Genomic DNA, 16,871 nt, shown 5'->3' with positions numbered 1-16,871 from the left:
AATAAATTAACTTCTGAAATTAAGTTTGTCAAAATTTATATATGCGATCTTGATCCTAATCAAATTTTATACTTGAATGATATAGGTACACTGTCCTTACCTTGCAAATAAAAACCCAGGCTGGGAATTGTCTATAGGAAATCAATGGGAACAAAACTACATATAGTCAATAAAACACTGAAGTACAAATACTCAATTATCTTTACATGCAGAACTGCTGTGTACTTGTAATTCAGGCAGCTATCTGGTCTCAAAATAGTTTAGTTTAAGAACAATGAAAAACCCAAGTTTTAGTTTACTATTGGTTAATATACTTTAAAAAAAAGCAAAACACCTCATATTTTGACTCACCTTAGTCCAAGGATGTGCCTTAATTTGAGGGAATTTGAATTCTGTGTAATTTGGGTTCATTTCTCTAATTTGCTCCCTTGTTGGTGTTCCCAGGACCTAGATAAAGAAAGCAAATTATTGCCATCTTTTCCCATACACTTAATAAATACACTCTTTATGTTTTAATGCATTGGTTTCACTGAAAAAAGGAATTCCAATGTTAAATAAAATACATAACTTGTTAAATACAGCAGTGTTATGGTTTGAATGTGTCCCTGCCAAAGTTCATGTGTTGGAAACTTAATCCCCAATGCAGCAGTGTTGAGTGGTGGGACCTTTAAGAGGTGATTAGGTCACAAGGGCTTTGCTCTTGTGAATGGATTAACGTTGGTATCAAGGGAGTGGGTTGGTTATAAAAGTGAGTTTGACTCCCTCTTGCTCTTGTCCTTCTGCCTTCCACCATGGGATAGATACTACAGCAGCATGAAGGACTTCACCAGATTTAGGCCCCTCAAGTTTGGACTTCCAAGCCTTCAGGACTACGAACCAAATAAACGTCTATTATTTATAAATCACCCAGTCTGTGGTATTCTGTTATAGCAATACAAAACAGACTAAGACAAGCAGACTTCGTGAAAGCCATGTTAATCTGTATCTGACTTTAGAGTCCATGCTATACTACCATGGACAGACTTCTATAATATAACAATAATGTTAAATCAGGGTCATAAAAAAAGATTACTGAACTCAAACTTATTCAAATAAAAATCAAGCATCTTTCTTCTACCTAGAAAAACAATATATTGCAATGATCACATCTGAAATGAGAGGATACAAAATTCCACAGATGCTCAAGTTCCTTATATAAAATGTCACAGTATTGCATATAACTGACTTACAACCATGCATAATTTAAATCATCTCTAGATTACTTATAATACCTCATACAATGTATTAATAAGTGCTATGTAAATACTTGTTATACTGTATTGTTTTACTTATATTATTTTTTGTTGTATTGTTATTTTTTATTGTTTTTATTTCCTGAATATTTTTAATCTGCAGTTGGTTGATTCTGTGGACATGGAACCCACAGATATGGAAGGTCAACTGTATCACCAATATATTAATCAGGCAAAGCTTACTCAAAAACTGTCATCAATAATTCCATTCAGTCATCGAATATTTAGTGAGATCTCTTGTGTACAAGGAACTATATTACAATCTATGGAGGATATAAAGAACAAGAGATTTCCTGCTACATATTTGTGTGTTGAAAAGGTATAACTACAATAAAGACAAAAATATATTGAGCACTTCTTTTTGTCTAGCTCTTGGCACTGGATAAAACACAGTACACGGCTGCACAAACAGGTAATAGGAAGAAACATTAAATAGTAAAAATGAGGACTTTGTAGAAAGAAATCATAGATTACTCATGTTGACAACCCCAGGACCTATTATAAAACAAGTTTGCTGAGATAAAATATTAAGCCTTTTACAATTTAAGGATAGTTGCACCAATGGAGAGAAATGCAATGTTAAGTATTGATTTTTGGTGGCAACCAGTGAATAATCAGGTGTAATTCCATAACCATCCAGGGCAAAGTGAGAATTTCAGTAGTTTTTTATTGGCTTTAACTCTCTACACTGCATTAGAACTTTCAAAACTCCATCAACATCTTCAATTGTTTGGGCACTCTTAAGAAATTGAAAACGTAAGTCATGAACTGAGAGAAAACATTTGTAAACATATTCTGCAAAGGATCTGTATTTAGAATATATAAAGAACTCTTACAATTAAAAAATAAGACAAACCAATAAAAATGGGCAAATGATATGAACAGATATTTTCTCAAAGATGACACAGAGATGGCAAATAAGCACATGAAAAGATGCTCAACATCATTAATCATTAGCAAAACGCTGAATGAATCCAACAGCACATTAAAAAGCTAATACACCATGATCAAGTGGGTTTTATTCTAGGGATGCAAGCATGGTTCAACATATGCAAATCAATAAATGCAATCCATCACATAAACATAATTAAAGAAAAAAATGTATGATCTTAATAGATACAGAAAAAGCATTTGATAAAATCCAGCATCCCTTCATAGTAAAAACCCTCAACGAGAAATTAGGCATAGGAGGAACATATCTCAAAATAATAAAGACCATATGTGACAAACCCACAGAAAAAATCATATTGAATGGGTAGAAGTTGAAAGCATTCCCTCTAAGAACTAGAACATGACAAGGATGACCACTTTTACTGCCCTTATTTAACATAGTACTAGAAGTCCTAGGCAGGGCAATCAGGCAAGAGAAAGAAATAAAAGGCATCTAAATTGGAGAAGAGGGAGTCAAACTATCTCCATTTACTGATGATATAATCTTATTAATATATCTAGAAAAACCTAAAGACACCACTAAAAAAACTTTTAGATTTGGTAATAAATTCAGTAAGTTTCAGGAAACAAAATTAACATACAAAAATCAGTAGGATTTCTATACCTCAATAACAATCAAGCTGAAAACCAAATCAAGAAGGCAATCTTATTTACAATAATTAAAAAAAATACCTAGGCATATATTTAAGGAGGTGAAAGATCTCTATTAAAAAAAAAAAAACTACAAAACACTGGTGAAAGAAATTATAGACGAATAAATGGAAAAACATCCCATGCTCATGGATTGAAAGGCTTATATTGTTAACATAACTGTACTGCCCAAAGCAATCTACAGAGTCAACGCAATATCTATCAGCTGTGGTCCCCAACAAGCAGGCAAGCCAGTGATGCTTCATCTGTTTTTACAGCCACTCCCCATCGCTCACATCACCACCTGAGCTCTGCCTTCCACCCCTACCCCGGCCCAGGGATGGTGGGGCGGTGGGGGGAAGATTGTCTTCCATGAAACTGGTCCCTGGTGCCAAAAAGGTTAGGGACTGCAGCCTATTAAAACACTGTCATTTTCACAGAATTAGAAATAAACAATCCTAAAATTCATATGGAACCAAAACAGAGCCTGAATAGCCAAAGCAATCGTAAGCAAAAAGGATAAAGCCAGAGGCATCACAGTACCTGACTTCAAATTATATTACAAGGCTATACTAATCAAAACAGCATGGCGCTGGTATTAAACTAGACACATAGATCAATGGAACAGAATAGAGAACTCAGAAATAAAGCCACATATCTATAGCCAATTGATCTTTGACAGAGTTGACAAAAACACAATGGGGAAAAGATACCTTTTCAACAAATGGTGCTGAGAGAATTGGATAGCCACATGCAAAAGAATGAAACTGGACCCCTATCTCTTACCATGTACAAAATCAATTCAAGATGGATTAAAGATTTAAATGTAAGACCTGAAACTACAAAATACTAGAAGAAAACCCAGAGAAAACTCTTTTGGACATTGGTCTAGGCAAAGAATTCATGACTAAGACCTCAAAATTACAGGTAACAAAAGCAAAAGTAGATAAATGGGACTTAATTAAACTAAAAAACTTCTGCACAACAAAAGAAATAATCAACTGAGTGAATATACAACCTACAGAATGAGAGTAAATATTTGCAAACCATGCAGCTGACAAGGGACTAACACCCAGAATTCATAAGGAACTCAAACAACTACAACAACAAAATAAATAATCCCAATAAAAAGTTGACAAAGGACATGAACAGACATTTTTAAAAAGAAGACATACAAGAGGCTGACAAGCATATAAAAAAAATGCTCAACATCTCTAATCGTCAGAGAAATGCAAATTAAAACCACAATGAGATTATCATCTCGCAACAGTCAGAACGGTTATTATTAAAAAGTCAAAAAATAACAAATGCTGGTGAGGATGAGGAGAAAAGGGAACACAATGTTGGTGGGAATGTAAATTAGTACAACCTGTATGGAAAACAGTATGGAGATTTGTCAAAGAACTAAAAATAGAACTACCAGTAATCTCAGTACTGAGTGTCTACCCAAAGGAAGAAATCATTATATAAAAAAGATACCTGCACTTTTATGTTTATTGCAGCATTATTCTCAGTAGCAAAGAAAAGGAATCAACCCAAGTGTCCATCAATGGATGAATGGATAAAGAAAATGCAGTATATGTACACAATGGAATACTCTTCAGCTATAAAAAGAATGAAATCATGTATTTTGCAGCAACATGGATGGAACAGGAGGCCATTATTTTAAGTGAAACAACTCAGAAACAAAGTCAAATACCACATGTCCTTACTTAGAAGTGGGACCTAAATAATGTGGACACATCAACCTAGGATGTGGAATGACAGACATTAGAGATTTGGAAGGGTGGGAGAGTAGAAGAGGGGTGAGTGATGAGAAATTAATGGGTAAAATGTAGATTATTCAGGTGACGGACACACTAAAAACTCAAGACTTCACCACTATGCAATATATCCATTTCACAAAATTGCACTGTACCCCTGAAATTTACATAAAGAAAACTTTTTAAAAGTTGCATTCACTAAACAAACAAGAAACCCCTCAAGATAACCACTACACACCCAATAAAAAGGCTAAAATTAAAAAGACTTAGTATATTTGCCAAACCTTGGCAAGGGTGTAGAATAAATGAAGCTTTCACTGTTGCTGGTGGAAATGTAAAATGGTGTAGCACCTTGGAAAACAATTTGGAAATTTCTTTAAGGTTAAATATATATATATCATATGACCAATCAATCCCACTCTTAGGTATTTACCCAAGAGAAATGAAAGCAAGTGTTCATACAAAGACTGGTACACCAATGTGCATAGCACCATTTTTGTAACTGCCAAAAAAACACAGACAACACAAATGTCCATCAACAGCTGAATAACAAATGGTGACTGTCCACACAACAAGACACTACTCAATAATACAAAAAAAAAAAATCAACTTGGATAAATCTAAAAGAAGCCAAAGAGTACCTAATATATAATCATATTCACATGGAATTTTAGAAAATTCTGTCTGTGGTTTTGAGAGGCGAGAGAGAAGGGTTACAAAGAGGCACTAGGAAACTACTGGGATTATGATTATGTTTATCTTGATTTCATGGGTACATACATGCATTAAAACTTATCAAATAGAACAATTTAAATATGTGCAGTTTATCATGGGCCAATTATACCTATAATAAAAACTCTCAGAAATTAAATACTAGAATACATAAAGTTTGGGTAAAAAGATAGAAAGGATATTCTGAGCTATGCAGCTATAGTATTATTCATTGATATAAATCAAAAAGGAACTTAGTTAACAATAAACTGACCTATAACTTTCTATAATTTCTGAGCAAAATCCTGATGTTACTGGAAACAAAATAAAAAGATGAATGCAAAAATAATGTATACTATAACAATTATTCTAACTCCTATTCCTTTTTTTTTTTTTTTAAGTTTTGGAGACAGAGTCTTGCTCTGTAGCCCAGGCTAGAGAGCAGAGGTGTCATTATACCTCACTGCAACCTCAAAACTCCTGAGCTCAAGTGATCCTGCTGATCCAGCTTCCCAAATAGCTAGGACTACAGGTGTGCCATCACACCCAGCTAACTTTTAAATTTTTTGTAAAGACAGGGTCTCACTATGTTGTTCAGGCTCAAACTGGTCTCAAACTCCTGGTCTCAAGTGATCCTCCTGCCTTGGCTTCCAAAGTGCTAGGATTATAGGCATTAGCCACTGAGCCCAGACTCTTAACTCCTATTCCCAACATTGTTCTGGGGAAAGCTCAGTTTTAGGGCACTGAAAACACATCTCTAGTTATACAGCTTCCCACAACTCTTTTATTATTATTTCAAAGTATTACAGGGTACAAATACTTTTGGTTACATGGATTACTTTTATAATGCTTGAGTCATGGTTATAAGAGTGCCCATCACCCAGATATTGTTCATTATACTGGTTAGGTAGGTTTTTGCCCAATCCCCTTCTGCTCCCTCCCACCTGGTTGATTTCCATTGAGTTTTACTTCCCTCTTGTGCACATGTGTGCTCGTCAGTTAGTTCCAAATGAATAGTGAGTACATGTGATGTTTGTTTTTCCATTCTTTAGATACTTTGCTTAAGATAGTGGTCTCCAGTTCCATCCAAATTGTTGCAAAAGGCATTAAGTCATCCTTCTTTATGGCTTAGTAGTATTCCATGGTATACATATATGACATTCTGTCAATCCACTAATGAATTAATGGGCATTTGGGTTGATTCCACATCTTTGCAATTGTGAAGTGTGCTGCAATAAAAGCCTTTGAATGCAGGTGTCTTTTTTGATAAAATAACTTATTTTCCTTTGTGTAGAGGGATTACCGGATCAAAACCTACTTTTAGTTCTTTGAGGAATCTCCATAGAGTTTTCCACAGAAGTTGTACTTATTTGCAGCCCCACCAACATCTTTTACAGTACAAAACTAGATTAACAGGACCAAGGTATCTAGTGTCAGGAAGGAAAATTTCTGGTCTTGGCAGCTATAGCTATCAGACATTTATAAGTCAGGAACTATCCGTCCTTAAAATATAAAGGCTAAAAAGGAATCTTAATCTTTATTTTAAAACATAAAGCAGCAAGCATTTATATGCTATACTAAGCCCTTGATGAGGGTGAGTGTGTGTGTGTGTGTGTGTGTGTGTGTGTGTGTTATCTTTGTGTGTATGTACATGTACCTAGAGAGGGAGAGGAGTGAAGAAGAATGAGGGGGACTAGTAAGCTTATTGATAACTCTGTCCAGCAATTCTGCTGGATTCTTTTGAATGCTGAAGAAAAACAACAGCAATCACATAAATAAATATTTATAAATGGACACCCTAAAAAGCTGATTCTATTTCAAAAGAAATTCTTATACATCCAACACAACATTACCCATAGTATAATATTTAGGTTATTAAGTATGAAATGCCTGATTTCCTTAAATACTAAGTTTGACAGGTGTTATCTCTGACATTTCACTTTGACATTTCTTGTTTCATGTTTATTGTGAAGGTACATCCTCAGTCTTTCAAACACACATTTTGGCTTGTGATTATCTGTCAAAAAACTTTTTAGAGCCATGGATAAGTCAAAAATTCATGTTATTTTTCAATAGGAATTCCATCATGGAACCAATGCACCACAGACAGCTCAAAATACCAACAAAGTGTTTGGGAAGGATGTGGCTAATGAATGCACAGCATGTCGATTGTTTGAGAAGTTCCATTCTGGTAATTTTAATCTTGAAAATGAGCCATGTGGAGAATCTGACACCAAGGTGGATAATAATGAGCTGAAAGCTCTAGTGGAAGCGAATCCACCTCAACCTACATGTGAATTAGCAGCAAGGTTTGACATTACTATTCCAACAATATTGGGCCATTTGAAACAAATGGGCATGGTAAAGAAGTTGGATAGACGGGTTCCACAGAAATTAAACAAGTGTCAGAAAAGAAATCATCTCAAAGCTTGTCCTTTGCTGTCACAACATAAAGGCAAAAGATTTCTACATCATGCTATTATGTATGATGAAAAATGGATTCTTTTTGAGAATCACTAGCATTTGGCACAATGGCTGGATAAAGATGAAGTGCCAAAACACAGTCCAAAACCAAATGTTCATCAGAAAAAGCTAATGGTGTCTATTTGGTGGTCCAACGCTGGTATTATCCACTACAGCTTCATGAAAACCTGGTCAATCCATTACAGTGGATGTCTACTGCAACCAATTGGATGAAATGATGAGTATGCTTGAGATTAAGCAGCCACAATTGGTCAATAGAGACAGGCCAATCTTCTTACAAGATAACGCTGGACTACATGTCGCACAAACAAGGCTGCTCACATTACAGAAGCTGGACTTGTAAACTCTCTGTCATCCACTGTATTCACCAGACCTTGCACCAACTGACTACCACTTCTTCCAGGCTTTGGATCACTTCTTGCAAGGAAAAATATCCAATTCTCAACAAGCTGTGGAAAACACCTTTCATGATTTCATTGCCACTTGCTCTTCAGGCTTCCTCGCTGCTGGCATAAATAAGCTACCGTTAAGATGGCAAAACTGTGTGGATAGTTTAGGCTCATAATTTGTACTGCTTCTTTTTGAGATATAATAAACTACACCTTCGATTCAAAATCGGACATTTCATATTTAATGACTTAAATGGTAAAATATTGCAGACAAAAGAAAAAATCCCACAGAATTAATAATGTATTATAGTATAGTCACATAATGGTATACTAACTAGCAATGAAAATGAATAAAACAGAGCTACCTTAATGGATGAAATCTCACAAACACAGTGAGGACTTTGCTAACACAAGACACAGTACACTCTATGAGATGGTAAGAATGCCAAAAGGAATGAGAGTTATATGAAGCCCATTAGGAAATGCTTCCTTTTACTTTATGGAGATCACATGGACTTACTAGACATTTAGCTAACTTTCCTATTTGGGGCTATAGGACAGAATTCAAGAGTTATATGGTACAATGAAAAAGTCAGGATGCACCTTTAAGTGGATGTTACAATTCCTGTGTTTTTTACTTATAACCTAAGAATAGTCAAAATGGAAGTAAATCTATGAAATACACAATAAAACAGTAGAGAAAAATGCATATACACAAGGTTTGCTTAACATATACACTTTTAATAATTTGCCTATTGGGAAAGCAAGAAGGTACACTGAGTGTATTCACTCCCACATCCTATATTCACTGTCTTACAACCACTTAGATCTAAACACTTTACCCAAGATTATATTATAGAAAATTTCAAACAGAAGTCACAAAAGTTTTAATAGTGACCACCCCCCATACTCATCACCCGGATTCTCCAATTGACATTTTACTATATTTGGTTCATCACATGCATCTATACATAAATCCACCTTATTTTTTAGAAGAATTTCAAAATAAGTTGCAGATATCAACACACATCAGCATGCATATCATATTCAAACTTTTTTTTTTTTTTTTTGAGACAGAGTCTCACTCTGTTGCCCAGGCTAGAGTGAGTGCCGTGGCATCAGCCTAGCTCACAGCAACCTCAAACTTCTTGGCTCAAGCGATCCTACTGCCTCAGCCTCCCAAGTAGCTGGGACTACAGGCATGCACCACCATGCCCAGCTAATTTTTTCTATATATATTTTTAGTTGTCCAGCTAACTTCTATTTTTTTTAGTAGAGACAGGGTCTCGCTCTTGCTCAGGCTGGTCTCGAACTCCTGAGCTCAAACGATCCACCCATCTCAGCCTCCCAGAGTGCTAGGATTACAGGCGTGAGCCACTGCACCTGGCCCATATTTTGACTTATTATTTATGCATTTTTTACGTACCTACAATCCTCCTTCAGTACACCAGGGCATGTATGTGTAAAATCTTTTATCACAATGGGAGATAATCTGCCTTGACAAATAGTGATGATATTAAAAAAGGATTCTTAATTATACTTATAATCAGTTGGTCAGAGTTTAGCTGTTTTCTTTATTTTCAAAATATGGGCATTTGTGACTTTAAAGAAGCTTTAATTACTAACTTGTAAATAGAATTGTCATTGATACATTCACTATCAATTATTTTAAAAAGTAGCTAAATAAAGAAGCCTCTCAGCACAAAATGATAATGAAAATCTTATTCATCTGTTTACCATCATATGACCTTTAATCACTAAGGTTATGAGAGGACAAAACTGAAATCTTAACATCACATTATGTTCTACACTTAATTTCTCTTGCCAAACATGCAATTACTATTATCATTTTTTTATTCTTTTTCTTATTATTTTTTAAATCTTAAGACCAGGTTCTCCCTAGGCTAGCTAACAGAAAGTATTTACCACATATTACAAAATACTACACACAAATGCAAAAGGCTCCTAAACTTGAAATACTGAAGAATAGTATATGACAAGGTTCCCTCACTATAGGTTAAAAAGTACTTATTTCTGTTAGTGACTTCTAATGATAAACCAATTAAAATAAGACACTAGGGTGCAACTTAAAAACGTCTACTATCCCAAGACTTGATCATGAATAATTACAAAAACCTATAAACTTTTAAAAAGTGGAAAGTAAATAAGAGATCTTCTAATCTAGGGGTCAGTAAACTTTTTCTGTTAAAGGCCACAGAGTAAATATTTTAGTCTTGTGGGACATGGAGCCTTGTCAGTACTCTACTTTGCAGCATAAAAGGAACCGTAAGTAAAAGTTTACTTACAAAAGTAAGGGGCAGACTGCATTTGGCCCCTGGGCTGTGGTTGAATGATCCTTGATCTAATCAAAACATTTCTAGACATGAAAAAAACCGAGGCCCAGAAAGAGCATCTTTTCAGAGATCATACCTAGTTAGCAACAGAGCTGCTAAGGAATTTAAATCTCATCAGTGGTAAACAAATTTTAAAAGATGGTGTCAAAGAATCTGATTATTGGATTTTGTTGGAAGGCAAACAATTTCAGTAGTTGTGAAAAATCTTGATGCTACTTGGTATGAGGAGTATATATGGAAGAAAAAAATAGTATTTGAGACAAGACATTCAGCAAGAACCAGAAGGAGCTCTCCACCAAGTGATGCACACTAGATACATCATTTAAGAGAAAGCTTGAGGCCAGAAAAATATTAATAGCTTTGGTAGTAACTGATGTAAGGTACTAGGTGGCTGTGACAGTGTGTAACAGGCAAAGCAGAAAGAAGGAGAAGAGTGTGCTAAAGATGGGGACACAAATATAGGGAAAAAGGAAAATTTAACAAGAAGGCTAAGGCAGAAGTACAGGGATTTGGGAGAGGTCCCACAGACAATAATACTACGGGGGCCAAGGAAGCTGAATATTTAAAGGACAGAGAGGTAGATACTTTATGACACAATGAGCCCAGGTAAAAAATAAAAGCCAAAAGGTGTTCACTGCAGTTGGCCATAAAGATTTCCTTTCTGATCTTGGTGAGATCACCCATGAAGAGAGCAAGCCAGCCACAACAACCTGACATAGGTTATGTGGAGTTACATTCTCCTTTCAAAAAGTACACCAGTGAGAGAAAGAGAACAAAGAGAATAAATATTTACTGAGCATGCAGTATGTGAACACAGTTAGGTATATAAATTTTCTTTATTCAATTACATTTTATAAGTAGCTTTTCAAGTATAAAATGAGATAATATCCTAAGGCTGACTGAGGTTTCAAAGTTAAAACATATGTGTAGTTGACTCCCTAAAATGGTCTATCCAATATTAAGGGCAGAAAACAACAGAGAGTTTTTAAAAAACAACTTAAAAAAAAAAAAAATCTTTTTTTTTTTTTGAGACAAAGTCTCACTTTGTTGCCCAGGCTAGAGTGCCGTGGCATCAGCCTAGCTCACAGCAACCTCAAACTCCTGAGCTCAAGCGATCCTTCTGCCTCAGCCTCCCAAGTAGCTGGGACTACAGGCATGTGCCACCATGCCCGGCTAATTTTTCTATATACATTTTTAGCTGTCCATATAATTTCTTTCTATTTTTAGCAGAGAGAGGGTCTCGCTCTTGCTCAGGCTGGTCTCGAACTCTTGAGCTCAAACAATCCGCCCGCCTCGGCCTCCCAGAGTGCTAGGATTACAGGCGTGAGCCACCGCGCCCAGCCAAAAAAAAAAAAAAAAAATCACTTTCTTAAACTACATTAATTATACCATAAAAAAGAAACATGAAGACTTTTGAGTTGTATAGGGCATATTAAAGTTTTATAAGATTGCAAGGCTGTAAATAATAGTAAAAAAAAGTTAAAAACACTTTTCAATAACTTAAAAAATGTATGATTTAAATAAAATCTACCCATATCATGGCAATTCATTTTAAGAAAAAGAATATCTTGAACAGTGGTTCTTAGGCAACAGAAGAATAATATGAAGAAATCCAGTCAAATAACTGGTTAAACACGATAACAAAGCTAAAATTTACTTTAGAATACTTCATAAATATACTTTATAAAAGTTTTTTTCAAATGACCTAGCACGTTTGATAAATCACTTTTCAGGCTACTGTATCTAGATTCTCACTATAAATCCCTCACTTGCTTGTGCTTATGTATATTAGTAATACAAAACACAAAATCACCAACAAACATACAAGTTTAATATGATTGTCAGTGATTTTTTCCACATGTAGAATTTTGAAGGGAATGTTAAATGGTAGGCTAGTACTACAAATGTGCATATTGAAAATAATTTTAATTGCAAGTATTTTTAATTGCAAGGCCTAAGGTGCAGAAATTATTATTGTTAATGAATTGCTTTGAGTATAAATACTGTACATTTATCCAACAGGGAGCCATAACTACTTACAGGTGGGCAAATGTAGACTAAAAGACTTAAGTAGTGTAATTTTGTATAACTTTCCATTGGTAGCTCAGTAAATCTGTAAAGCCATGCAAGGACTTGATTAAAAAAGAAAAAAAAAAAAAAGCTATTACAGACTTCTGCTTCTAACCATTATGGAGTAACTGACACTGGAATTGCCCTCCAAGTGTGAAAAACTACAAAACTAACTGACAAATGAAACCCAACAGTTTGAAAGAAGTAGGAAAATACAAGAAGAGGGAAAAAAGAGTCAGTCAACAAATAGATCCAGAAATAACAGATGACAGAATTAGCAATTTATGGACTTTAAAAAATCTATTATATAATAATAGAGAAATAGAAAATATAAAAAAAAAGAACCACACAAATTATTATATAGTTGAAAAATGCAGTATGTGAAGCTAAAACTTCACTGGAGGGGATTAACAGCAGATTAGACATAGAAAAGAGAAATAATCAGTGAATAAAAAAATAGCAATAGAAATTATAAAAGCTGAAGCATGGAGGCCAAAAAAAAAAGGCTAGAAAAATACATACACATGTGATTGAAGTCTGAGAAACAGGTGGCAGGTAGGGGATGGGGAGTGGGGCAGATACAGAAAAACTATTTGAAGAAGTACTAGCCAAAATTTCCCTAAATTTGATGAAAACCATGCATGATCCTACAAATTCAATAAGCTCAACGAACCCTAACCAGTACAAAGACAAAGAACACCATACCAAGTCATAATAAACTGATGAAAGGAAAATCTTCAAGAATGCTAGAAACAAAGAAGAGAGAGAGAGATAGAGAGAGACTTCATTATATACAGGGTATTAACAATAAGAATGACAGCTGACTTCTCATCGAAATAATGCAAGCCAGAAGAAAACAGAGACCTCTCTAGGGAATGAAAGAAAAAAAAAAAGCACTGGAAACTAAGATATTTTTAGGTAAACAAAAGTTTACCTAAAACAATATATCATGTGCAGCGATATATTACTATTTAAAGATAGACTGTGATAAAGATGTGTATTTTCAATCCTAGAACAAGCTCCAAAAAAATGCAACAAGGAGGTATAGCTTAAAAAGTCAACTGGGAAAATAAAAATTACTCATTTAATCCATAAGTTAGGAGCAGAAGAGGGAAAAAATGGAGCAAAGATGGGATGAAAAGAAAACAAATATCAAAGTGCAATACTTAAACCCAACAACACTGACAGTTAGTGACTGTTAAATGGTCTAAATACTTCAATTAAAAAGACAGAAATTAGCAGACTTGATAAAAAAAAAATGACCTAACTATATGCTGTTCATAAGAAAGGCATTTTAAATAAAAGGCACATTGGTTAAAAGTAAAAGGATGCAAAAAGTTGTATCATGCAAACACTAATCTTAAGAAAGATAGATGGCTCTGCACACCTGGGGTGGGGACTTTTGCATTTTCTGTATTTTCTAAGCTCTCAACTCTCCTTTCTAAAATAAAGGATTAAAAATGGTACAAAAAAAAAGATAAAGATAGAATGTCTATATTAATATTAGAAAATGTAGACTTTAGGACAAGAAAATCTAACAAAAATAAAAAGGGACATTTCCTGATGATAAAAGTAATTTTAAGACTTAATTTAAAATTATTGAGAATATTGTGTTGATAAGAATGTGGAGCATGGGAATTCTCATATGTGGCTGGTGGAAACATAAAATAGCAAAACTGCTTTGGAAAATGGTAGTTTCTTATAAAGTTAAACATACACTTACTATATATGATCAGCAATTTCAGTCCTAGGTTTTTATTCAAGAGAAATAAAAACATACATCTGCAAAAACACTTGCCAACAAGCATTCATGGTAGCTGTACTCATAATAGCCAAAAAACAAAACCAAGTCAAATATCTAGCCACAGGTGAATGGATAAACAAATTGTGGTATACTTATATAATACCACTTAGCATATAAAGGAATAAACTAGTGATAAAAGCAACAACATGGATGAATCTCAAAAACCAGATGTTGAGCAAAAAAAGTCAGATACAAAAGAAACATACGATATGATTTCATTTATATGAAATTCTAAAACAGCAAAAACTAATCTGTAGTAACAGAAAATATGTCAATGGTCACCTGAGACAGAAGATGGGGAGATTGACTGCAAAGGGGAATAAACAGGGTGATTAAAAATCCTGGTTTGCCTGGAACCTAGGGAAATTGAGATGTCTGGTCACCCTAGGGTATAAAAAGGAACATTCCGGGGTGATAGAAATGTTCTAAATCATGACCAGGGTGGTAGTTATATGGGTATATATGTTTCTGGAAACTTATTAAACTGTACACTTAAACCAGCTACATTTTATTGTATGCAAATTACATCTCCATTAACTTGATTTAAAAAGTAAAAAAAAACAAAAAGACCACTAGGTAATTTGTGTTGCTTTTACTATACTAAATACAACCAGATGATTAACCTTCTTAAATTGCTATTTTAAGGATAGCATTAGAAGTATCAGAGTCTGTCAAACCCTAAAATCAGAACTATTTTATATATAATATGCATATTCTTTAAGAAAGCAAAGGTAAGCCATAATCAAGAGGTATTTTAAAAAACATTTTCAGCCTCTGAAGTCATTCACTTTACAAAATATTTAGTCCCTATCCTCAAGGAACTCTAGGGCAGAGTGACTTATACATAAATCAACAACAATCAGCCAAGATTTGGGAAAGCAAAATAAGGATAATGTGTGAAGTGAAAGTGCTACACTGCATGGGGGTGAGGAAGGGATTCTGGAAGAAGATCAAGAGCTGGTTTTACTTACGGAATGTAGGAGGCAAAGCAGTAAGAAGCGTATTCCATGCACATTAGGTTTAAAGGTGGAAAAAAGTATGCTAATAGAGAATAAGGATTGGATAACAGAGGGATGATACCATTAAAGGCTGAAAGGTAAGCAAGTCACAAGATTAGGAAGAGCTAACATTCTGAATATAGGACCATCTATAACCAATACTACAAACACAAGGCACTTTAACAAATCAACTATCTTATTTCAACTTCTGGGTATATCTTTAGATTTTACATGAAGTTTTATTGGGTTCAGAGTACACTTCTACCTGATTTACGCCAGATGAATTATGTATTTGGAACTTTCAAAACTGGACAATGAACTTTTTCATTTTGTAGATTAAAAAAAAGACCTTTGACAAATCCTCATCAATTCAGACACAAAACAAGTCTCACGGTTTCCTTGAATTTTGAGAGATGGGAAAAATTTTTTTTTCAAAATCTTTAGACCAAAGACATGCATTTTTAGAAATTAATACTTATTTCTGTTTTTCCTAAAAACTGAGTTCCTCCAGGATGTAAAGGAAATTAAGCTGCATAAATATCTTATGTACTTTTCTCTTAAGTATGATCTCTAATACAACAGAAGAGTGGGGAAATGTTAAACATTATCATGCCAATGGGAAAAGAATATATTCTCAGTTATCTATTATTAGAGTTCATAACTTTATCATTTGTTGCGAAAGGCACCTTTTCTTTGGTCTACCATTCTAGAACATCATGAGGGTGGGTAGTGGAAAGATTCATAGAATCAGAGATCAGCCTGTCACATCCCTTTGCAGATGCGGTCTATCCCCTTTTGATTAAATCAACTATTTCATGTGTGCTTCGTCCCATCCATCCACGTTTCTTCTTCTAACATTTTTTTATTCACCTACAAATTTATCCAGATACTGTGAAATATCACACAAGGAATTATGAGCTGATAATTATGATCTTCAAAGAATAAAACAAAACCAAAGAAGGATCTGACAAAAGCTCTGAAATACAAGTGTATTTCCTCCATAGCCTTGCTTTTTTTTTTAAATAGCTTAACACCAGAGGTCGCTAAACTTCAACAATAAAGCTATATGTGCAGCCTTTAAAGCAAGTATGAAGTAAAAGAAATCCTACTAGAATAGAAATATGTTACTTTTCTGCTTAAAATCCTGTACTGGCTTCCAACTGCCTACAAACTAATGTGATCTGGCCACTGTCCACAGCTCTAGCCTTCTCTTTCCTGGTAAACTCATATTGTACCAACTCCGTCATTCAAAACCTTATGTTCCAAAAATAAAGAAACACACAACAGACCTGGTTTTACTAAGTATTTACCCTTTCCTCTCCCCTTTCTAAATGGTGAATACCTTTCCATGTTTCAAGATTCAGCTCAGGCCAGGCACAGTTGCTTATGCCTATAATCCCAGTACTTTGGAGGGCTAAGGCAGGA

The 16,871-nt window shown here is 34.6% G+C and overlaps 1 protein-coding gene across 2 annotated transcripts in view; it reads right to left on the bottom strand.

Annotated features, from left to right (window-relative positions):
• The window catches only part of GSK3B (glycogen synthase kinase 3 beta), a 187,530-nt gene that overhangs the window by 43,368 nt on the left and 127,291 nt on the right, over window positions 1–16,871 (bottom strand). For both annotated transcript variants that reach the window (XM_045540187.1, XM_045540188.1), the window contains exon 8: window positions 352–447. In XM_045540187.1, the coding sequence (XP_045396143.1) occupies window positions 352–447 (96 nt within the window). The remainder of the gene's footprint in view (window positions 1–351; window positions 448–16,871) is intronic.

This window comes from Lemur catta, chromosome 1 (assembly GCF_020740605.2).
Source record: "Lemur catta isolate mLemCat1 chromosome 1, mLemCat1.pri, whole genome shotgun sequence".
NCBI classification, from domain to species: Eukaryota; Metazoa; Chordata; class Mammalia; order Primates; family Lemuridae; genus Lemur; species Lemur catta.
This window is presented reverse-complemented; position numbering and strand designations above follow the sequence as displayed.